At 40.8% G+C, this 25,254-nt stretch overlaps 1 protein-coding gene across 1 annotated transcript in view; it reads left to right on the top strand.

The window, feature by feature from the left end:
• The first annotated feature begins 11,049 nt into the window (after positions 1-11,049).
• The window catches only part of tox3 (TOX high mobility group box family member 3), a 39,482-nt gene continuing 25,277 nt past the window's right edge, over positions 11,050-25,254 (top strand). Inside the window, exon 1 of the mRNA XM_068567049.1 lies at positions 11,050-11,958. Within this exon, the coding sequence (XP_068423150.1) occupies positions 11,857-11,958 (102 nt within the window). The 5' untranslated portion in view covers positions 11,050-11,856. The remainder of the gene's footprint in view (positions 11,959-25,254) is intronic.

Here is a 25,254-nt window from a genome sequence, read left to right on the forward strand (position 1 = left end):
AATGAATTGAAAACAGCAGCTGACATTAATTGTATTACACATTTTCATGCGAACAAATCCATGGTATCGATTGTGAATATGTCACTGCGAATAAAGTAGGAATAAAAATGTATCTAGTCTACCTTTAAAAATGGCTAATCAACCTCGTTACTGCGGCGAAGTATAATAGAGGTAATGGGCCCCAAGGGCTCCACATAAAATGCAAACAGAGTGATTGGAGGGAGGGAATAAGAGAGAGAGGGTGGGTGGTGGCGGCTAAAGCCATTGCAGGAAGAGATATGTTAAGATGCTAGCTACTGTATTCTGCAGCATGCAGAGGACGGTCAAATCTGTCTCAGTCTGGTTACAATGAGCAGTGGTCGAAATGGGGGCCCCGTGTCCCGATATTCGATATTTGAACATTGTCAGTGCTGACGCTTTTGGTTTAAAAAAACGCTTCACTACTCGTCCTCCTAACTGCGCTCACATGTGAAGAACAGGTCAGTCTTGTCTCGTCAACGCTAATGCATGTTGACCTTGCAGATTAATGAGGTTGCCGCCGTCTCCTCATCGTTTCAGTCATGGAATAAAGGTTGATGATGAACATATATCGTCATAGTTTTCATGAAGAACATCAACATGTATGTAGCATACAGTGGGGTTTAACCTTTTCACTGAACTTAGCCTGCAAGATAACACTGAAAACAATTCAGCTAATAGATGCTAAAATGTGCTAAATTGTCTTTTGAGTGTTGAATTGAGAGGAGCAGCAGAGTCACACTAAATCTCTGTTAGTTCGTCACAGTGAACAGTATCTTTCACTGTCAAGGCATTCATTGGTACAGTTTTTAACACTCTTTTATACAACACAACTTGTACTGTTTACCACTCAGCCCATTTGGCCTTCAGAACTGAAGCGAACGATTTGATTGTTTCGCTTTTGTTTCAGTCCAGATCTTATCTCGGTGCGAAACTCTTCTTATACATGCGAGAGCTCCTCTTGATGACCATGTTGCAGCTATTATCATCACTTACGGAATATATTGAATGGATAAACAGAAGAATACAGCTGATGTGTAATGACTTGAAACTAACTCTGTACAGAGAGACATGTTCTTTGAGCTGCTGAAACACCATTGATTAGGTTTTATTGCTTTTTCTCCCTTTCAACCTCACAGCCTTTAAAGATTTTTAATAAAATGTGGCTATAACTGAAGAGTATAATTATTATCACATTTTAAATGGGACATGTATTCAGAACAGTGACTGATGGAAGTTGAAAGCGGGTTGTGGAATGGTTTGCTGTGAGGTTTGGAGTGTGTTATCTTCTCATGTTTTCAGTTTCTAGCTGCAGGCCATTCACTATCTCTGAAAGGGTGTCAGACTAGAATTTGTCAGCGTGTGTGCGTGTGTGTTTGTGTGTGTGTTTTAAGCCTCAGTGGAGCGGCTGTTCATTACCGCTCCACAAAAACGGCCATGCAGTCTTGCAACTATACCTATTTTGGTTTCCAATGGCATGTACGATGTTTTCCAGAGAAAAGAACACTTTGTGCGCTAAACTCAATTCGTTCTTTTATCTGCCTTGTATGGAAGCCCATTTCTGCCACAAAAAATCAACTGAAGTCATAATTATGAGATACAAAGTCGAAATTATGATATAAAAAGTCATTATTATGAGATAAGAAGTCATAATTATGAGATAAAAAGTCAAAATTCGGAGATAAAACGTTTTAGCTCAACAAATAATAGCATTGCGATTAATGTAGCTGTTGCTGTGTTTCTCAAAGGGGGCTAGCGGTACCACAGGCTCCACACAGCCCTTTCATCAAGAAGTGGTGTCATCACCGCCTCAACAATCTCTGCCTCCGTGCATGAGGGACTGCATGCAGGAAGTGTTTACCGGAAGAAGTTCTAGTTAAGATCGGTTGTTGCAATTACTGAGTTCAGGAGGTCAGTGAAGGTCTCATGACCTGTGTAGCTGTAAAACTATCATCCTAGCTACCTATGCGGGTGGCTGGGTCATGAGCGTGGCGGAGCAAGTGAGGTGGGATGTGTTGCTGCCTGTGGAGAGTGACCGGGAGCGGAGTTTAAGGGGCGTTAAGAGAACGTTTAACGGTGTTGACTGTTGATGGCGCCGCCTGCGGCCCACAGTAGCATCATGTGTACTGTCCCCGAATGAATCACACAATGAGCAAGATAATGTCTCGTAGCTTTCATGACCAAAGGGCGCTACAATATGCTTGAGACTCACTGTTGTTCTTCATTCTCTATCTAAATGGTATTATGCTCACACACTTTCCACCGCAAAGCGCCTGTCTAAACGACAGAGGACAACTGGATGCACAGTTACAATACGTGCATTACTTTTTAACACACTGCATTAGCGTTAGTGAAAGTAATCAAAGTTTTAACAGAAGCAAATTTGGAGCCTCAGGTCAGCTCAAAATTTGTCATCACTATTAATGTATTGTTAATTTATTAAAAAGAATTATTACTTTCAAAAAAGGGGTTGTGGAGCATTGACCCGTTCACAGTTGCAGCTCGTCATATAGGTTTCCAGGGGCACTGAGCCCTTCGTTGGCAAGAAAGGTGCTTCACAACAAATAATCAGCTCAGGTGCAACCTCATGTTAGTACTTGCTTTCAGTGAAGTGCAGTCTTGAACTTGCTTTCATTGTTTTACAGTTTGAATCATTGTCATCGATGATTCAGCCGTTGCCTTTGCTTACATGCTCAACTGTCACCTCAACTGCCTTCGATGAAAGCATTTCTAACAGACTGCTTTCATTTACATGGTGAATTATACCGCTTTCCTCTTTTGTTCTCCAACTAATATTTTACCTGCAATTCCCAAACAATTTTTTACACACCACCTGACAGTTTAACTATTGACAGTAACATTCAACAGAACATTCAACGACTTTCAGTGGCCACATGTTTTTAAATTGCCTTAATTTCTTTGCCTGACATTTCAACTTCCACTGCTTTCATCTCTTATTGTCTAACTGACAGTTCATCTGCTTTCAGAAATTACACTTTGGCTGACACTGAGCAGTTCAATTTATCACAACTTCAACTCCTGCATGTCAGAACATGAACTTGAACTCGTACTTTAGTCAGTGTTAATGGTAAAATTAATAAGCTGAAGGACTACGCATTTCTTACACTCAAACTGAAACTTCTTTTAGCGCATCAATTTGCACTACTGTGTCATCTTCCTTTACAAAATGTATTTCATATATCCACTATTTTAAATGTTCTATCAACACATTTGAACTGCAAGCACACTTTGGTTTTTCTCCAGAAGATTTAGCCCTTTCCAGTTGAAATAGTTAAACATTTAATTGTTGTTTATTCTAGTGATACATTCGCTGTATGGAAGATAAAAACGTGACACAATAATCCACTCAGTGTGCAAAACACAAATACTTACGCAGAGTCAATGTGTAATATAGCAGATTTCATGGATGCAAGCCAAGACAACTAGACTGTCCACACTTTGCACACAAATCACTATGGCTCATATTGTTAACAAAACAATACAGCCACTCACATAACTATGCAATGCAACGACCACAACCTGCTACAGAACACACACAGCACGCCCCGCTCTCTCTCTCTCTCTCTCTCTCTCTCTCTCTCTCTCTCTCTCTCTCTCTCTCTCTCTCTGAGTCGACTCACGCTCAAACCCGACTCTCAGACCTTGGCTTGGCTTCTCTTCGTCTATTTGGGTCTATTTAGGTCTACAAGCAGACGGGAAGACAGACTTGCTTTGCACAACTCGCAGTCTTTGTATATATTTGTTAACATATGTTTATGTTATGTTATGTTACTGGGCATTAGTAAGCTTTTGAAATACATTTTAGTGGCAATTAGAAGTGACAAATAAATGTCTTGTGATTCTACAGACACCTGGAATTTTCTCCGGTGAGGCTTTCAGGAGGTCTGAAGTGTCAATCAAGGGATCTCGGACCCCCTGAGACTCTTCCTGTATTTCGCACATAGTTCTGTTTGATGTTTGCATGTCACTGTCTCAGTAAGTGTTTGTAAATGAAACGCCATCTTGTAGCTGCAGGATGCATGTTTTCTCCATGGGTGATGGGGATTGTAATCCTAAAAGCTCTGAGCATGACCTATGCAATCAATCAAACTTGATTTAAATACACCAACATGTCGTCAGCGGAACTTCCTGGATGAACATCAGACTGCAGCTATTTGTGTCACACGCTGACAGCATCACACTCAACATGAAGGGGATTATACAGTAAATAAAGATTATTAGGTTAATTAATTATTTTGCATTTATTACTCTTTTGTGCCTCCATATAATTACTCTGCACCGTTTTAATTGAATCTGAACAGGAGCCAGCAGAAGATAATTTGTTTTCACGTTACCAAATGCTTCCAGTGTTGCCAGGCTGAGAGGAAATGACATATGGTAGAAAAGCATAATTCATCTGGCTGAGACACTGATACCTAACCATCAGAAAATAAATTAATTCCACTCCCTGGCTGCACAGCCAAACAACATTAAAAACAGGAATAAATAACAACAGCAACAGAAACAGAAACACACACGCACACACACCAAACACTTCTGTCATATTGGAAACCAAACATCCAATAACCAGGCTGAATTGGGAATGAAGAGGAGCTTGCTTATCTGATATGCGGTGTGTGGGAGGCTGCGTGGGTTTTTTATGTGTCTGTGTGTGCAAGAGTGAATGAGATTTGATTGGGTGGGCGTATCAGTGTGTGTAGTATGTGAAAGCATCGCTTCGTTATGCATGCAAGAGCCACTATCAAACAGGAACATGACGAAAAATGGTTTGCATATGCATCAAAGTGTCCATAATTACAAAGTAGATTTTCTTGGTGACTATCATGGATTGTTGACCATCTTTACGACAGCACTGGAGAGCGTTCCAATGAGGATTATCTCCTGCAGCACAGCACAGCAGAGTTTAGCTATGTATGTCATTGATTAAGCGTGCGTATATTACATGCCAACGCACAACCCACTGGCATAGTGGTGTCTTGTCCCGCATGAAGTGCTTAAAAGAACCCTCAGCCAGGAAAGACTAGCATGCATGTTATTTGAAAAGTCAATAAATATAGTATGATTTATTCTGTACAAAATTGAAATGCTTGTGTGTTATTGCTATTATATGTAGTATTATGAATATCCATTAATTCATCTGTGAGTGACGGACAAGAATAATTCCTAATTATCTGGCAAAGCAGAAAGTTCAGACGTATTAAAACCTCAGTGTGGGTACATTTCTATTTAATATCTGTTGACTTTGTACAATAATTCCCAGAGTTAAAGGGCAGGGGTAATTTGACCGTAACACCACAGACTGGAAAAGGTCAAAAGAAGTAGAAGTTGTGCCTGAGATACGTTTTGTATTTAATGAAGGAAAAGGTACTCCTGATTGAACATACTTTAGCCACAGGTATTGTATTTTTAAAAGAAGCTATACTAAAAAAGGATACAAAAAATGATAATTCAAACAGAGATAACCAAATTAAATTGGACCTTTGGAACTACTATCACTGCAACCACTGGAAAAATGTAATATGAGATAGATAATTGTATTGTAACAAGATGGTTCAAAAGCATAGCAGATTCCCCCATGATGCACTGGAATATCTGTCCATGTAAGCCCCTCTCTCAACGTGTTCAGAAACCCATTCGGCTGCAATAACTTGGCACTGGAAATTCTAAAAGTCTTCAAGCGATTCATCCCTGGTACTGCACATTTGAACCTTCACGAAACAGTGTGATTGCATTATAGAGCAGGAGGTACAAAGTAATATCAAAAGCAGTCTGCCGACTGTATCCAATTAAAAACGTGTTATTCTAAACTACAGACCTTGGTCCTCTGTGCTGACATGGAATAAGAGGTGACACTGAAGCTGCATTGCTGATTAGATTTTGATAAAACAGTAGAGGCTGTTCACTTGAACAGAATGTATTGTCTTAGGGAAGATTAAAAAAAAACAACACACATATTTTGACATATTTCAAAGCAGAGATTCAACGGTAAATAAAGAACATCTGACATTTACAGACAAATATGACACAACTGCAAAGCTTTGCTTATATATTCTCATGGCCGATAGCATTGATTTTCATGTTTTCTCTGACCTCTTTTTTCCTCTCTGGAGAGCTGAATGTGACAGGTGAATGAAAAGACTCGCTTTGTGTGCTTACTGCACAACCAGGAGTAGAGTGTAAATAAAATCCACCGATTCTTTTGGCATTTTCAAATTGAGATGACAGTTTGCGTGAGTGAATTCAGAGTGTGTACACCGGAATAACAATGGGCCTTTTTTTTTATCATTTAATTTGACATACAGCAGGAAAAGCACATGTGCAATTAATAACATTATTATAGCTGTGTTCAATTCAGGTGTGCGTGTTGCAATGTATTGCTATTGTACGTGCTGTCTCACTGACAAGTCTACATTTAAAACAGCCATCATGAATGTTACTTATTACACCCGTGCTTTTGCTGCTATGCCAAGTCAAAATGTCAGCAGTGAGGGCGATGCTCTACATAAATCGCTTTAAAATTCTAGCAATTGTCTATTCATCTTGTCTGATATTGACACATTATAGTAAATGTATTTATGACAAACAGGTGTATTTAAAACCAATAGACAATTGAAACCTTCGTGAAGTTTGACGGAGCGCTTATATTTTAACCGCCGCAGCTTTTCTAGCCTTTACGGTTCTAGTAAATCAGCTCACGCGATGCTACTCGGCCAATCAAATCTGTGTAGTCCGATAAGTATCGCCCGCGACTCCAGTGAGATAAACACACATGAGAGAGACTGGGAGAGAGAGCCAGCAGGCGGGAAGAACGTGAGTCAGAGAAGTTATATCACATGACGTTCTCCAAAAAAGAGAAACCAGATAATTTAATCGAGAACGGACGGACTCTTGTATGTTCAGTCTTCCCAAAACCATGTTCAAAAGCCATATGTCTCATATTCAGAGACCGTGGAGACTTTTAAAGGCGTCAATGTGAAGCGCCACTGTGAGACAAAGCAGACATCCACTCACATCCCAAATGAAGGAAAAATAAACCTAAGAGCTCAAAAAGTAGTTCACTGTCCAACCATGATATAAACAGAGAAGAGAATAGAGCTGAAACAGTAGCTTGAATAACCTCAGATAAAGTCCCTGCACACAAAGTATTCTCTTTCTGGAAGATGGGAATAATATCACGGCTTTTTTGGGTGACATCACTTCACCCTGAACAAATGGAATTTAAAGCTTTAGGGCTATTCAGTTCAGTTCATTTTACTTTTTTGATGAAGTACTTTATTTTATGATGCATAGTTTTGAAAAAGCTTTCTGTTCTGTATTCAATTTTTTAATCCAGTCCTTATTTCACTTGAAATGATAGAGGATACTTTATTTATTACTCGAGGATGCATAATTCATCCAGTTCAATTTGAAATCAAACAATAAATATTGTTTAATTGAACTTTCTAAACGTATCAGTTGTTGACTACAAACAGGCGTAGAGCCGTTAAGCTACTCCAACTAAAGGGACTAAATCACAGCGCAAATTAAACATCATTGTGATGTTACGGACCTTTGAATGAGGATATTCTGTGTAACTGGACATTGTTGAATTTTAATTGAATGCCCCTGCAGTACAATTTCCAATAAAAGCAACTTCCTATTTAATGGTTTTGTTCCTGAAAACTCTCCAACAACGAGTAACATATTTCCTCCAACACTGTCAATATTTTTACTGCATTTTGTGGTTTTTACTGTATTTGTTTTCTATCCCTTTTTGACTTTATTTTTTTACAAAAACCTTTCAACAGTTTCAAACAAACTATTGTATTCCACACAGACGGTACGGCTCCCTTTAAATCGGATCAGACAGTCTTACACTGGACTTCTATGGATGCCTGCTGCTATTTTCACCCAGTGCTGTGGTACTTCTACTAAAAAGTATTATCTCTGATCTGCTTGTTTGGAAATAACAGTTTCCAGCAGTTGCCTAAAAGACTAACACTGGCACAATCTTGTCTCGTTCCTGACTCCGAAACTGAGGGAAAAAAACCAGAGGAAAAAAAAAACAGAAGTTTATTGGGGGAATTGTGCATACTGTACACACTCTGTAAGCATTGCAGTAAAACAGCAGAGTGTTGAAGGGTATATGGTTGCGTCAGGTGGCCAGGGACACATACGTTTTATGCGGTATTTCCACAGACAAAATTAGGGTTGGATACTATAGGATTTGCAATGGAGTGCTGCAGGAATGAGTCCGAAAACCCAGATAAAGTTCAGCATGTTACACATTCAGTTCCATCAACTCGAAGTCAATCGTTTTTTTATTGGGTTTTTGTTAGATGCTTAAAATAAGGTCTGTGGTTTACAGAACGTTGCTATTTTTTTTGACGCTCAATAAATAATACGTCTCACGAATGTAGAAGCTTTTCCGTGTCTTGAAAAGGGCGGTTGCTAACAAGAGACTTAATGAGACGACCAAACTTCATTGCTGACGAGTTCGCCTTTAGAGCTCGTGGTGTACTCTCGCGCTCATGAGACCGCGCTGTAGTTTCTTTATAGCCAAACATTTTTACTTCCGGCTACTGTATTTCCGCTTCAAAAACCCTATGACTGGGGTTGGTTAATGGTGGATATTAAAAGATAAGAAGAATTATCATAAACTTGTGTTTGCCACCGACCTTATATTCTGCAACTATCCAAAATTGGGTTAATCCTCAAATTTACGTCATCCCTGAAGAACTCTATATCGGGGCAGGGATAAAATTTGCTTGCTCGAATCATCACTCTAGAGATCAACTGCAATACTAAAGTTATATATTCATTTCTAAGCGTCAAAGGTCAAGTCTGAGTACAAACAAACGCAGGAGATTAAAATCATGTTCATCAAAGCGCTAACTTTTTTTCCTTCGTTTCCCCTCTGATGTTATATCGGCTGTAATTGTGATCAGTTGTTGACATTTAATTCATGTTAGTAGTTTAAATTAGAAAGCTGACACCCTCCAATCACATATAGACTAGCGCTGTCACTGGAGATGGCAGCGTGGTTTGACCAGCTCCAATACAATGCATGATGTCTCTTTAAAAGCCGTCCAAATGAACAGTGGATAATGTAAACTTTATTTTGGCACCACAAGGTGCCCATATGATCTCGTACTTAAGTCTGTTTGAACTTAATCATTTGTGAGACATACTGCTGTTGAATAAGAAAACACTCAGTGGTTTTTGAAATGTCATGACTCACATTTTGGTATGGGGACTTGTTTAAAACACATGTCTATTCATATCATTAAATAAAAATAAGGCCAAACGCTTAGTATAGTTTAGTATAACAAGTGTTTAGTGTTTTTCTCTTAGAGACCTCCGATCACCACCTTACAAGAAAGTACCAGGGCAGACCTGGTACTTTCTCGTATTTTTTTCTCTCCTCATTTTTTCATAATTACTAAGCACCCTTTTGGTATTAACATTGCATATGACCATTATTGTATATGTAGTTTGAAACTGGCTGAAGCCAGGGCAGATATATATATATATATATATATATATATATATATATATATATATATATATATATATATATATATATGTATATATATATATATATATATATATATATATAAAGAGTGCAAATGAATATATATATATATATATGTATATAAAGAGTAGTGCAAGTATACTGTATCCTAAAACATATTGTACTACTGTACTACTAACATATTTACTCTCAATCAGTTACTGTTTCACTGTTATATTCAGAATCATATAGTATGTTTATTAATCATATGTACTATTGTAAGGCCTGTGACTTCTCATTGAAACCTCCCTTGTTTAAACTTACACACAAACTTGGCGTGTCTCCTGATAGTCATGAGACTGGGGAGTCTGTATGTCTCTGTCTGAAAGGACATGCAGTTCTTTGTTATTATGTGACCATGGCGATGCAAGTCAATCTAAAGACGTCATGGCGGTAGGGTCGGGGTTATCCTAAGGTATTTAAGAAACAATTCTTTTCAATTTGTCTATCTTCTGTACTACTGACTCTGCTTCTTCTTTGCAACAAATAAATGTCCTGATGAATGATTTTACCACCAGGTGTGAAGTACATTTTTCTATCAGTTACCACGAAATTGCTTTTATCCAGAGTATGTATATGTATTAATGTACACTCGGTAGACCTAGATATAAAGAAATACAGGGACGTGCTTTGGAAAGACGTACAGATGTCTCGACTTTGAGAACTTCATCTATGGCGCTATGGTGGTTTAAAACTAGAGATGTATTCAGGCAGAACATGAAGTACATCTTAGTGGTGGCGCAAAAATCAAGAGAAAGATGTGAGTACACATGAACAGTTGCAAGTTTGCGTTTGCCTTAAGGGGAAGACGCGCCTGCACAAGTTGAAAATGTTCCAATTTTTCCTGGGGCTTTATGACTCAGATTCATGAACAAACGGGAACAAGACGGTAACAGAGAGAGAGACACCACAAGAACACAAGAGAGAGTACAAGTCTGTGTGAAGCTGTCACAGACACACCAGGCTTTATTTCGCTAGCTAGTTATAATAGCATGTAGTTGTGCACGTGCACATTAATATTGAATGTTTGAGGTGCATGAACACGGACTGCAAGAAAATGAAAAAAAACATTCTGATGGTCAAATATGAATGAAGCCAGAAGTGAATTCAAAATTCAATCAGCATACAAGTGAATTTCCAGAAACACAACTGTCTTGGATCATTAAATACTCTTAGCATCAGCATTTGTACTTTTTCATTACAAGCATGCCGTCATCCCCCACAGACTGGAGTAGAATCCTTGTAGGCTAAACATGGGTGAAAATAATAAAATGCACATGCCTATGCATAAATAAAACACTCGTGTAGTTGTGCTTATCATAAGCCAACATGTCACATGGACTTAAATGCAGTGTTTCCAATGGGCGTGGCTAAGTGTGTTTGGGGCGTGGCCGGCGTGTTCACACATTTTGCCTTGTTCATCACAACCACAGGCAGAGCCGAGGGCTGAACCCGAATACACACACACACACGCACACACACACACAGACACACACACTGTACTACATCATATCCACTAATTGCACCATCTGTGGAGTGTTGTTTGGCTTGTTTTACAAAATTGCTGCATTTAGCAGAGGGGCTCGCGCAGCCAGCTCGCGACTTCCTACTCAAACTGCTTCACCAATGACTTTCCTAAGTTGGAGAAAATAAACTTCTGAGAGACACCGCGGAGGACAGGGACAGCTTTCCGAGCACGGTGCTGCTTTGACGTGCGGACTTACTTCGTGGTTATTATTACCACTTTGTTGCAGTTTTTTCTCTTTTTTTCTTCGTTTTTTCCCTCTTCCTGCGTCTGAAGGGGGAGGAAAAGGAGGTGGACCCACGCTCAGTCGCCGGTCTCGTGGCTTCTTTGTATACAGCAGCAGCTGTGTGTAAATGCATGGGCACACCGCTTCGACGAGCTGCTGCTTGACGGACAGCGTATTCGGCTCCGTCCAGCCTTCACGCGGGCTTCCTCGGCGATGAAGCGGCCGAACCAGGTGTAGAAGAAGGATATCGAAACTCTCCCCCCCCCCCTCACCCCCTTTCCCTCCCCTACCCCTCGACCACAGTGTCTTATTCACCCCCCCACTCCCTCCCCCCCCTCCAACAAAGCTTGGGTCACTTTCTCCGTCTCTCTCCGTGTGCACGCGCTGGGATTGTAAACTGCAGAAACAAATTGATCTCCGTGCAGAGCAGGCTACAGCTGCGCGGCTCCCTTCCACACACACACACATACACACACACGCACGCACACACACACGCACACATAAACACACACCATGGATGTACGATTTTATCCGACCGCTGGTGGGAATTCTATTCCAGGAGAACCGGCGAACCTGGATTTTGCCCACTGTTTGGGCTACTACAACTTCAACAAGGTGAGGAACAACGTCTGGCTCGAGTTGTGACCGCGCCGGTGCGCCGTAAACCGGGGCTGCCGAAATCCATCCATAATTAACTTGAATCAAAAGTAATCACATTTTAATTTTCTTATTTGCTTCCGCTTGTGTGTGTGCCCCCCCCCTCCCCCCGCCCCTTTATCTCACTAATAATTAGCCACTAATCACTACTGTTTTTCTTGTCTGTGGAGTTGCTTAATTAATACCCCCCCCCCCCCCCCCTCCTGCACACACCTCCCCTCCATCTCTTGCCACAAACTTTGCTGTCGTGAATCAGTCATGGAAATGAGAGCACGCGACAAGTGCAGCGGCTCCGCGTTACTTTAGTGCAGCCTCGGACCTGCCACGCTGCACCGCTAAACTCTCACCAGAGTGATGGGATCCACCGTCATGAGCGCTGTTGGCTGTACACAGTTGTCCATGTTCCCAGACATCAGAGATCTACATGCCATAGTGTGACCACGCGTTCATTACAACGTGGTGAAAGTGAGACACAGTGTGCATCGAGTGTCAATATGACACTGCTCCCCTGGACTCCTGTCACAAGAACCTCAACATGCTGCAGGTATACCTTGTATACCGTTTGGGCATGTCGAGTTACTCCTTGTTCTACATGGCCACTCAGAAGTTTTTTATTTTGAGTTTTGAACTAGCTTCAGCACCTCCAGGTTGCTGTTGGAGATTGTGCTGAAACTGAACTTCACAAGCTGCATAGACTCATGGACTCACTAACGTACATAAAGAAAATAGACGGCACACTTCTGATCTGTTCAGTGTGAAGGCATGCATTGTGTTGTGTTGAGCACTTATCTCCAACGTGGCGTCAGTAAACCCCCTCAGACTGTCATCCTAATAGAGGCAGCCACATGATGTACAGCGCCGTTTAATCTACTCGCTCCCAGCTTCGACAGCCTGCATTGTTTACAAGTTGGTTTATTCACTTCCCTCCATCTGTGTCGGGCCCAAGCAGCCTTGTTTCCTCACATTGCCGAGGTATGACATGTTTATTAACTCCCTAACTACGTGAGGCAGAGGTCAAGTAAAACACTGATGATACTTTGTGATATTTCCTCAGCGACGTAACACTTGAACTATTCGTTATCCCCATGGAGCCTGCAACCCCCCCCACCTCCCTCCCCTTGTCCCCCAGCAAGAGGGGACATCACTTTGACAGACGAATGACACAAGTGCAGCGTTTTACAAAGTTTAAACAATGGTCGCCCCGGCATGCATCCCCCACCCGTCCTCGCACACACACACGCACACACACACACGCACACCAACCCCCCTCTCAAATGCATTCAAGCCCTATAGTGCTGTTTGCCCTCGCAATCTGATGCCGCTCTAAACAGTTACCAGGTTTGTCTCACTGTTTCGTCAGCTCTTTGTCATGTGGCCAAGTTGTCATATGTGCCCAATTTCATCATGTCTTCATCAGCCTTGAGAAATTTTAACTACATCGCTTTGAATTGGTGTAAAAGTCGAAGTGCAATTTTATTCCTGCTCATAAATTCCCCAGGTCAAGTGAGATTTTCCATCTGTAACAGTAATTGGCCACAATGCAAAAGGAGGCCGGGAGGGAGGGAGAGAGAGGGAGGGTGGTGAGAAGGTGCTTATCCAGTATCTCCACCCATTTATGTTGGGGAGAGAGAGAGAGAGAGAGAGAGGGAGAGTACAAAGCATGCATTTCATGCTAACTACAATGCCTTTCCATGGTGAACAAATAGCTTCTCTTGCATGCATGTTTCAAATCAGCCTTCAATTTATTTGAATCAGCTCGCTGAAAGGCAGCACAATGCATAGCAGTTAGTCATCCAAGACATGTGGCATGCTTACAAGTCCTACCGAACTGAGGCATTACTTCTTTAATCTATTTATAGGCTGTCACAGCACCTTTTTGCAAACATCATAACTTTCACGACATTCACAGTTTTTTTGATTTTAAAAAGAGGCAATACTCTCAAAAACCGCTGGCACTGGAAATGTTCAATTTTAATGACAACAGAGACAGACGAGCCCAGAGGCACTTTGAAACATCAGAGAATCTTTTAGATTTACAGAAAAATCCAAACGAGTGGCACAAACTTAATTAGGTGCTGCAGTCATGACTAATGAAGCTGCCGTTTCTTTTGGCACCGAGATGAAGGAAGAAACAGTGGTGCTGAAGAGCAACATGCCACAACTTCACACGGCTGAATAATACTGGTAGCATAAATTCAGGAAAGATCACTTGCTGTAATCAGCTAGAAATAAACACCGTTCCTTGTATCAAAACCTCCTTACAGCCAACATAAAGGCTTATTTCTGTGAGTTTTTTTATCATTAAATGCAGGGCATTCAGGTTGGAGACCGGGCGGTCAAAGCAGGGTCCGCTCCTCTTACGCTACCTTTACTTAAGGGTGAACACTTATCAGCTATGCTCAAGGGCACACCTGCCAAGGACCGTAGTTTTACTGATTGGTTGCTGCTTCATGGTGCGTTGTTTTCAATTTATCTGTGATAATGACTCTGTTTCTCTGGCTCTGTGGCTCTTGTGTTAAGAACACCTAGTTGTTGTCATTAAAATTGATCTGAGCTGCCTTTTTCTTAAAAGTTTAGACAACTTTCAATGAGTATTGGCATCTAATCCTCATTTATCCAATTTCTTATTTTGGTAAATGCCAGTGACGCGAGACAGTTTAAGCGATGTGGTTTTCTCTGGGCAAGCTCCTTGGTCATGCACAGCGTTGACCAAAAGACAAGGAGCTGCTTGGATTTGACTGGTTTTGATATTTGCAAAAAGTCATATGTATTTGACTTTAATGGTTTCTTGAAATGGACTCAGTGTTATTCCCATATTTATGGCCATCTGGTCTATTTCTTTTCTTTCAAGGTTTAATAATGTTTCAGATACAGTAACCATTTAGTGTGGGCTTTCATTGCCTCCAGGCGCAGAGACTGAAATTAACAACAGATGGTAATACAAACTCTTCACCTGCACTTGAGGTTTATTTGCAAAACTAATACCAGCACCACTGAGACATCCTAATTCTTTGGGAATTGACCATACATCAGAGTATTTTAATGGCACAAGCACATAGTTTCATAGCACATTGTAGATAAAAAGGTTCGAGCTGAACTAAAGTCATCCGATACGAGTGTTGATGTTGTGTAAGTGGACATGCAGCGTTTGTGCTTGGGAAACATTTCAACAGGCATGTTATCATCAGATCTAATCAATACTCAGCATCTTTGGTGTCAACGTCACAATCACTGTTTTAATGAAATCAAACCACAATAGTTTGGCCACTCGCGTTACTGTAGCTTGTATTGGTAGTGGATTCAAAAATCAATATAACTACATGGGACCAGCTGTGCTTCCTGCTCACTCTTCTCTCAGAGTGAGTTGACGTGCACGTCAGGTAATTATTGTGTAATCGCAATCTACAACTTGAGTATTCCCCGTGTTATCAGAAATGGCATCAAATGTCAACTTTTTTGAAGTGTTAAATCAAAGTTAGTAATAACACTGCACACAAAAAAAAGGTTATTTTCAGCATTTTCTTCTCATCCTGCGAGCTGCAGGCAACAGGCTGCACGCCACCAGCTGGGAAAGCAACTTTGCTGAGCATTGATGTCGGGGAAGACTCCAAGTGCCAGGTTCAGCATGAAATCAGATTGCGGTTGTAATTATTATTGACTGACTTCTTTATTAAATCAACATTTAATAGTTTGGTTGCTTGCGTCGTAAACAAAAACACCAGTTGTTTCTCTGCTGTGTTTCTTAGAAAGTCGCTGCTCAAAGTGTGTTTGGTGCTGTTAACACCGTAACTCTGGTTGTCATCAAATCAACTAAGTATTTCAGAATTTTCAGATTTTCCCCCCACTTTTTTTAAACTTAACATGGAAAAAGCCCTCATGAGAACGTATTTACCATTTATTTTGTATTTTATCAACTACTCACCTGTGATTATTAATCAATAACTAGGAAGTTGTTCAGACTGTAAGACTTGACCTGATGCTGTACGAGTGCAGCTGCAATTATCAGAGGATTTAGTTAAGCCTGTAAAATGTGGTGAAGTTTACAGAAGCCTGCTCCTTCTGACCCGTGTATACACGGAAACTAAAAAACACTTAAGATTTAAGGAACTTTAGTGAAGAACTGTACTCCTGCAGCAGCAACCAACCAGGCGGGAACATTTTGTTGTCTCCAAACCATCGTGGGCCAGGCCTCTTTTGTCTTTGCTGTCCTTTCGGACTCATCGGGAGGGAAGGGGTTAACGCTCTGCTCTCCTGTGAAGGGGTGGGGAGGGGGGGGGCATCTCTCCAGTGTACACAGCTGGTGCCATTTCATCACACACATTCTAAACATATCCAAACACAGCTTTAAATGTGTGTGTGTGTGTGTGTGTCTGTCTGTACTGGGGGCTGGGGTGTAAGCTCAGAGGCTTTCTGCTTTTGTCAAACTCAGCAGTTGATGGATATGACTTCAAGGTGCATGCTAAATGTTTAAATGTCCAAGACGTGAATAGCTGATGTGTTTTGCGGAGTCTTTTTAATTGCAGCATGTCAGGAGATGTAGTCGAACAGATTTATTAAACACCCAATTTTCCCACTGAGATTAGACGGTGTTATTTTTAGTCCGCCTGCTGGAAGACACACTGTACTTGGAGTTCCTGCCTCTAGGAGTGACTACTCTGTTTGACTAACTGCGCTACACGCACGTCTCCACGGGGCAGATGTTAACATTTTGTTAATGCCCAGCTCCCCACTTCCAGCAGGAGGTCTTGACACTGAACGATAGCATACAGTGGTGTGCTAGCAATAGAGACATATTGATGGGAACCACATCATAGTTTATGCAAACTGACTGTTAAGGACTTCACAGTGATGGTTTCTAAAGAAGCAACTCCAAAATACAGCTAAAGTAAGCTTGGTATTAATCCATGAGCCTGATGGTTTCTGATTCCTGTGGCACGTCATTATCACGGCTGCCCCTCTTCATGTCGTTGATCACGTTGAAATGTTGACAATCGGGGCACATGCACGTGTACGCACACACACCCAAAGTCCCATTGCAACTAGTTTTACAAGTATAATCTGATGAGCTGAAGCAACAGTCTGAACCTGTGGGAAACGCAATACCAGGTTGTCTGCGTTGTTTATGGGGTGGATATGAGAAAAGGCTTTGAAATCTAAGGCAGACATAGACCATTACCCAGATCAGCACTCGTAAAGACCTTCTGTAATGCTGCCATCACTGCTCATAAATCCACTTCATTACATTACTCAGCGTGGCTCATTTAGGCAGACCTCACGCTCTTGAATTGTTTCTCAACTGGTGCGTTGTGAACCCAGCGGGCATCACATGTCCACCTGATAGGACTTGTGGACAAAGACGTCGGAGCTCCAGTGTAAAACCAGTGAAGAATACATGCCGACATTGTCGGCCAACCAGCTGTCTACCTTTTCTGCGTTTTTCCTTGAGGATTAACACTGACAGTCCCCACTATTTGTAGCTGCGTGGCTGTTTCGCAAACATCTATGTCAGTGGTTCAAAGTGGATGAACCCGCGAGAGAAGCACAGTTGTTATTGGATTTTGATCATGTACACAACATCACTACACTACATCATCCATCAAACCATGTTAGTGCCTGAGGAAAAAAAAATGTTTATTTTCCACGTTCAAAGTCATGAAAGAAGATTTTTTTATTTTTTTTTATCCAGCTGTGGTACTTAAAGTGCTGTCGGGTGATTTTTAAATGAAGTGTAAATAAACACAAGCTCTATATCTGAAAGCTTTAAGACAATGTTGAGCATCACATTCACAGGAGAGAATGTAGATTCAGTACAATACAATCTGTTACACCTTGCCTTGTTATTACTTTTCTCTAAAATGTCATTATTTCAACCATCAAGACGCTGTGAATGAAACATGAGTCATAACTCTAATGTTTACTGTATTTTGATCTTCATGACTAAACCATATATAGCAGAATAAAGGAACACACAGTGTTCAATTTCAGTATTTTCTTCTTTTTTTTTTGAGGATATACACAAAGCTTCAAAAGCTAAGCCCACTCTAAGAACACCCATAAGTCATAGATCCACACAGACAGGTCAGTGAGGGAGTGAGTTTTAGGACTGGATGATGATCTTATGATAAGACTGAGATACTTCTTGACTCGAGTACCAGAGGCACTTAAGTTACTCACATTTTGCTAAATTGTTTATATGTCACTGACATGAAAAATCGTATATGAACTGATTGGGTTAGTTCATCTTGTAGGGTCGGAGGTAAAACGAACCTCCTGTTGGAGTTGTTATTTGTGTGAATACTCTGCTCCTTTGAATCAAAGCAGAGCCCCCACAAGATATATTTTTCCACCATGATGAACCGTTTTAATCTGGTTTTGGCTCGCTACATCTTTTTACAGCCTCAACCTTGCTGACTTATTAAAAGGAAGGGGAAAAACTCCCAGCGCCCCTGAAAACGGCTTTTACCGTGAATTAAGCAGTTTTGAAAAGGACCAGTCAATCACTTTCTGGTTGGCTGATTCAATAAGTGTTGTGTCCCTTTAGTGGTTAGCCTCGCTGTTAAGACACATTCATTTTTAAAGCTTTCCAGAGAGGCAGCCATTCCATGTTTCATAGATCTAATGTCCAACTCTCTTCATGGGCTCACAGGCTGTATCAAAAACATTCAGCTGTTTTCCTTTTAACTTGACTTGCTTGACTTAAGCCCCTCTCCTAAGCTCTTTTCAAGGAGCATAGGCCACTGACGAATGTCCTCCTTATGGGGAATATTTCCAGGTCTGGACGAATTGAATTCTTTGCCATTTCTTTATTAGACTTCTTTCCTCTTGCTGTACCTCATATTTACTTTAAAGTCGGGTACCAATTGCGCAAAAATATCTCATTTTCAAAAAGTAATTATTCCTGTAGAAATTAGTCCTGTTAACTAAGCAATCATTATTGTGTGTATAATTTATTTTTCTAATTCACGTGTGGCCATTCTGACTAAAGCAGCCTACTTGTAGGAATACTAGTCACTGTTCCAGCACATGTTCGCGTATCAGGTTTAATGTGAATATATGTCTCATTAGAGGTGTTTGGGCTTCAGGTGTGTGTATATAACACGTTAGGCAGTGTGATTAATCCACCCTTCTTCACCTGCCCCCTCCTACGTGACACATTCCCATAATGCAGCATGTTACCAGGTTGCACGTCATAACAATAGTAGCAGGTGTGCAAATATCCCTCAGACCCGATGAACAAAGAGCTCGAATAATGAGGGCAAATACAAGTTTTATTTGAATGGTCAAAGTTCAAGGAAGACCAACTTAAAGTACGACCTGTTTGTCACAAAACGTGTGAGCATCGCATACAAACATAGCTTTAAAATAATGTATTTAAAGAAAGTAAACCAAGTTATCCAGAGAAATTCTTCTCTGCATTTGAACCTGTTTAAGGCGCCTGGGGAGCAGCTAGCTAGGGGTTAGGAGGTCTTGCTCAGGGACACTGAGGGACAGAGACATGTGAACTATGGAGGCACTGGGGATTGAACCGGCTACCTTATGATAACGACCACTCATCCCCCTAAGCTACAGCCGCCCCTAATTTGTTGCTTAGAGGCACCATTTTGTTCCCATTTTGCTTGATTCTGTTCATGCTGCTACACACTCATCCTTCTCAAACATAGTCTGTTTGTGGCAGTTGGATATTGTTATTGTCTCTCTCAGCAGTTACTCTAGCATAGCAATAATACGGCAGCCTATAAACCCCCCACTGCACCCCCTTAAATGAGCTTTAATAATCTTTTTACATTGGAAAACTGCCATCTCACTCTGCCACAGTTTGATTGGATATTTTATGGACATGCATTATACTGATGCTCTCTGGCATGTATACTTTTGTGCTTTGCCATAATTCATGCTCATGATGATATCAAGATCTCAGTACAATGCACTGACGGAAGATTGTCTCGCTGTACCGTGAAGCCCCGGAGGAGAATAAAACAGCTGTTTCTTAGGAGAAAATGGTTTCCCTTCATGTCTTCCCTATACTTTGTCAAAAATATCTTGTGTATCCATTGTAGACAACATGTTCATGTAAAAGGCCCTTCTGCAAGCAATTTACAACAACTGCTACTGTTTGTCTTTGTATTTCTGCCCTCTAATCTACTGTTATTGTTTCACTCACGCCGAGTCACTAACTTATCACTTATTTATAGAACCATTTTTCACTATAATGAACGTTTATCTTTGAACGAACTGGAAACTTTACTTAAAGCATGCGGCAGTTCACACAGACATTTTGCAATATTGATCTAAGATCGTAATATTTTCCTGACCCTCAAACAAGAGCTTTGGGTTGCCTGAACATTACCACACGCTGCAGTCGCCAGGATCTGATATTGTAAAGAAGACATCTGAAAGATGTTCTGCAGAAAACACTTTAAAAAAGACTGCCGACTCATGACATCACGCTTACTTCCTTCTGTTGGCTATAATTGCCCAACAATCATCACCATTTGAATGAGAAAAGCTCTCAACGTGTTACTAAAGTATCACTGCTTTGAGGATTCTTAATGTCAGATTTCCAGTTGGATAAAAATCATGCAGTATTCACAAATCGGTCTGGTTTTAAGTCAGTTGCCTGATCCAAAGGAACAATGGACATGGCCTCGGTAAAAGCCGCAGCCATATAATAAAGGTCCGGTCCCTGAAACCTCGACTGGGATCATGAATGGGGTCCATGAAATTCTTGAGCCGACTTCAGATATTTTCGGGAGTTGAAGTCGAGGCTCATTCACAGCATGCCCTTGTTTATTGTGATGTGTGTGTTTCTGCTGGCTCGCGGACTCTCGCATGTGGTCATAGTGCGGGATGGCAGCAGTAGAAACAAGATCATGGTCTGTGAGGCCTCAGCCTTGGCAGGGTTTCTCTCTCTGGACTGCCACTAATATTTCTTTCAAATGACATTCCTTCCAAGGAAACTGATCTAGTTCTTCATGTCTGGTGCTTCTGACTCACGGTGTTACTTTTCAAATACCTGCACAGTCTGGTGGAAAGGGATTTTTTCTCTCCTTTTTAAAAAAAATAAGCTCCACAACATTTGTGTCTCTCCCGCTGACAAACAAGAAAAGAAGCTGAATGATTACGCTGCTTCAAAGGCATTACAGGCAGCTGATTAAAGTGTGAGGTCGGAGTTAGCCAAGGTTAACCGTCCATAATGAAACACTTTGAAAATAATGATACGCTGCATGGTTTTATGAGGGCTTGTGGCTGCTCAGCTCAGCAGTGGTGACCTTCAGCAGTTCCACAAGCTAATCGTAGCGATCCTGCAGCTCCCCTGTAGTTTCGAGACTCCATTACCTTCTGATACGCATCTCGGAGAGCAGACCTTGTACAAGGTCTGTCTCTCTAACCGTTCTTGTGTTGCTGAGGTGGCTGACCGTCTTCACTTTCATCTGCCGCCACTGCTTTGATTCGTCAGTGTGGCTATGTGCCGCAGCAGGCCTGGCAAGTTTTACATACTGTTTTACATGAGAGACAATCAGCTGACAGTCATCCAGGGAAACGCACAAATGGAAAGGGAAATAATTATTATACAATGGACAGCTACAGCGCTTTTGCAACCGGATTTCTTAAAAGAAAGATTGTTGTCTGACCGCTATTACATCGCTCATGAGTATTTGTCATATGATATTGCAGGGCATGTGGTATTTTATTACAAACAGCTGCATACTGTACACCTGGGCAGTCTGGATCATATTCCTGCCAATACGTCAAGTTTTATATTGAAAACCGTCTGCTGTCCACGCTATACAATGACTGAATAAGCAACGCTTATCTAAGGAGAGAAACTGCAATATTAGGTTTGGCTAAAGGCTATAGTACTTTTGGGATATTATACTTGTAACCACTATGTCTTTAGTGTGGTTTATTGTTTTGTCTGATGTAGTTATATGTCTAACCGGAAAGTCAAATGAACTTAATTAAATAGAGTGTTAAGAAGCTGTGTTAGTAGCATACCCGGATATCTGCGCGTTTTGATAATTGACAAATATGTACACTTCTGTTTCAGGGTTTAAGCTGCCACAATGTTTGCTGATGATTACTGGTTTAACAGCCAGTACATGTGCTGTTCTGTGCTATGTGCTGCAGTGTGGGGGACGCAGAAAGAGAAGCATTATCCAGTTGGCATGCTCAACACACTGAGGCAAATCCCGATCAGCTTTTGTTGATTTAGCAGGTAATTTTAAACAAATTTAGTTTGAACACGTCTCAACAACTACCCAGCTTACAGTGAGATTCCCAGTGTAGCCAGTTGGTTTATGTTTTTGATTGTTTTGAGGTAAGGAGATGACATGTACATAGAAAGCTTAATGTTCCGCTGAACTATTGGGTATTGATATTGTCAGAAGAATACATTCTTTACAGGAACTAATTACCAAATAAGAATAATTGCACGGTTCTCTCATTCATCACCACCACAGTCTCTCATAACAGGCACGCTTCAAGCAGGAACAACAAAGTAGTACATGAATCAAAGTAGTTTCCTTTGCCATGCCAGAACCCCTTGGGAGGTACCTTGGTGCTTAATTAAAATCTAGAAGGATCATGTTTTAAGTGTAGGTGAGCGAGCACTGAATAACAATGGCAAATCATGCCCCAGAGCATTAGTAGGGTGTTTTGGAATAGAATAACAGCGTCTCCATTTTTTTTTCTCTACAATATATAACGTGATTTAATGTGAAAGAAAGCTGTTTTCAGTGCATTGTGGCACAAAGACTGTGGTAAATATAGCCTTTCCTAGTGGCAGAACCTGCCAAAATCAGCATTGACATATTAATCTCATAATTACCAAGACAGGATTATAATGAAACGGCTCATTATTTGATGCCTTTTTATCCCTTTTTTTAAGCCTTGCATGTACGTCTGTGCCAGCGACAGAATATAACCATACTTTTGTCAAACTGTCACAGGTCATCACTTGTTAATATGTATTGGACGTGACCTGTGAAAGGAAGTCAAGCATCAATTATAAAGCAAGATACATTTTCGACAGCCATTTAAGGCGAGTGATACCTGTTGTGAAGACTAATGACGAAGTACAAGATAATGTACATGTTATAATTAGCAGAAGGAAAGAGTTATAAATTCAGCAAGATAACTTAATCATTCACTAAATCAGTTGTTAAATGAGTTGCTAATAAAATGTATATATGAGTAATACAATATTGTGTTGGCACACAAACATTCGCATTAACATTCTTTATATTGTGTGTATCGTTGGATGTCAGAGGTCACGGGGGCAGTCCTCTGGGCCATTGTCGCCCCTGATCTTCAAGTTTCTATATCCGACAATTCGGCAGTGAGCAGGTCAACTGACATGGACTGTTCTTTGGGCTGCAGCCAGACACACTTTGCTAAACCCTCAGACGAACCATGACGTGGAATCACATTTTCAAAGGACGGCAATCAAAATATGAACGGCCATTGGCTTTTAGGAGCGGCTAAATAAAGAAAAGCACATTAAAAAAAAAGAGGAACGTGTGTAGTTATCAGCAGGAAAAAAAAAAAAAATCTCCCAAGTCAAATCCTCTCAATTACAGAACTCTGGAGAGCTATCCCTAAGCAACCCCGTACTATTGGCTGATCAGTCACAGTAAATTGCAGTGGTGCATATTTCAGACTCACCAGAGCTGAATGAAGAAATCATGATTATTTCACTGTCATACAGTTCCCTCGAATAATTTCCAAGGCCTTCAGATGGAGCCAGCATAAACTGCATAACTCCTGATATAAGAAGGAGAGAGAGAGGGGGAATAGTTGAGAGAGAATAGCAAACACAAGGGCTGTCAGTCAATGAGGCAAGCTAATTGGGTCGATCTCTTTTGCAAAGATGAATGAAGAGATTAACTCTCCCTATGTGTCCAGTGTATCTCGCCCCGCTGGCTGCAGGTGAATTAGCTGATGACAAGTTGACGGTGGGAATTCAGTATCTCTCTCCGATTTTTAAAGCCGCAGTCAGTATTCTCAACATGGCACCCCTGTTCGAAATCACAGCTTTTGTCATTATACGCTTTGTTTGTGTATTGATTATTGTCTACTCCATACATTAATTGGATCAATCACGGATCTCTTAAATGCATTTCAGAGTAAAACACGTTTGCTTGTGTTAGTCAGACGTTATGAACATTTAGCTGTTATAAAACAACAGGATACCAGGTGATTTTCAACCACAATAGCTCGTTCCAATGCTTTCTGCAGATTTTATATATATATGAGAATTGGGAAAAATGGGTCAACCATGAGCCGAGTGAAGACAAATGAAGAGTGATTGGAAAACATGTGCACGGAAAGGTGTGAGTGCAGCGCAGACTGTGCCCCGCTCTCCTATTTCAGTGGAGATACTCGCAGCATGGTCCTAAATTAGAGGTCAAGGCTCGAATACAGAAAATGTCAGTGACCCCCATTTTTTTATTTCTTTTTTTCTTCAAAAGCGGACTGGATTGGAGCAATGGGATAAAAGTACTTGGAGGGAGCTGTGGTCAAAGGAGGAAAAGGGGGTTGTACAAATACAACGCCCATTGTTCTTTTCAGTTGTAAAAAGAGTCAGATTGAGCAGTAATGTTGACGCAACATGTTAAATCACTTCGACAAGACATTAAGACGGACCCTTCTGTGTACATTATTTGTGCTTTACTATCATCCTGTTTGTGTGTGTGTGTGATGTAAATGCAGGTTTAATATTTGTGTGACGAATGGATTTTCACTAGTTTGCCTGATAGCATCAGCAGGGAAATTCAGTGTGGAGAAAATGGTTGCATTTGATTGAACACACACTGACAAGGGTCATCAACTGAGAAGGTTTTTTTTTTTTTGCATAGAGCTTTATTTTTTTTTTTTTCCTCTCTATTTGTGAACACTTTGCTAAGTTACCTTGTTCTTCTAAAAAAGCACCGCTTCAGTACACCGCAGACCTCCTGGTTTCTGTGTGTCTTTGATCTCCATCCTGCCATTTCACAGGAAGAAAAGCAATATTTTTTTGTTGCATTAGGACTAAAAGATGTGTATAGCGTGTCTTTGTTCTGAACCTCTTTAAATGTCAGCGCAATGATATGGAATCAAAGTGGACGCTCAGTGTTTGTAATTATTCAAAGCTAGTATCTTAATCTCGCACTGCTTTTGAAGTAGGAAATGTTAACCTGACATTTTTAGTTTAAATACTGTTAAAAACATTAGTGAAGCACTTAGCCTGATGGCTGCCGTCACAAGAAAAACAAT

This window comes from Clinocottus analis, unplaced genomic scaffold (assembly GCF_023055335.1).
Source record: "Clinocottus analis isolate CAN_PGR_092001 unplaced genomic scaffold, fCliAna1.0.p SCAF_1, whole genome shotgun sequence".
Taxonomy (NCBI): domain Eukaryota; kingdom Metazoa; phylum Chordata; class Actinopteri; order Perciformes; family Cottidae; genus Clinocottus; species Clinocottus analis.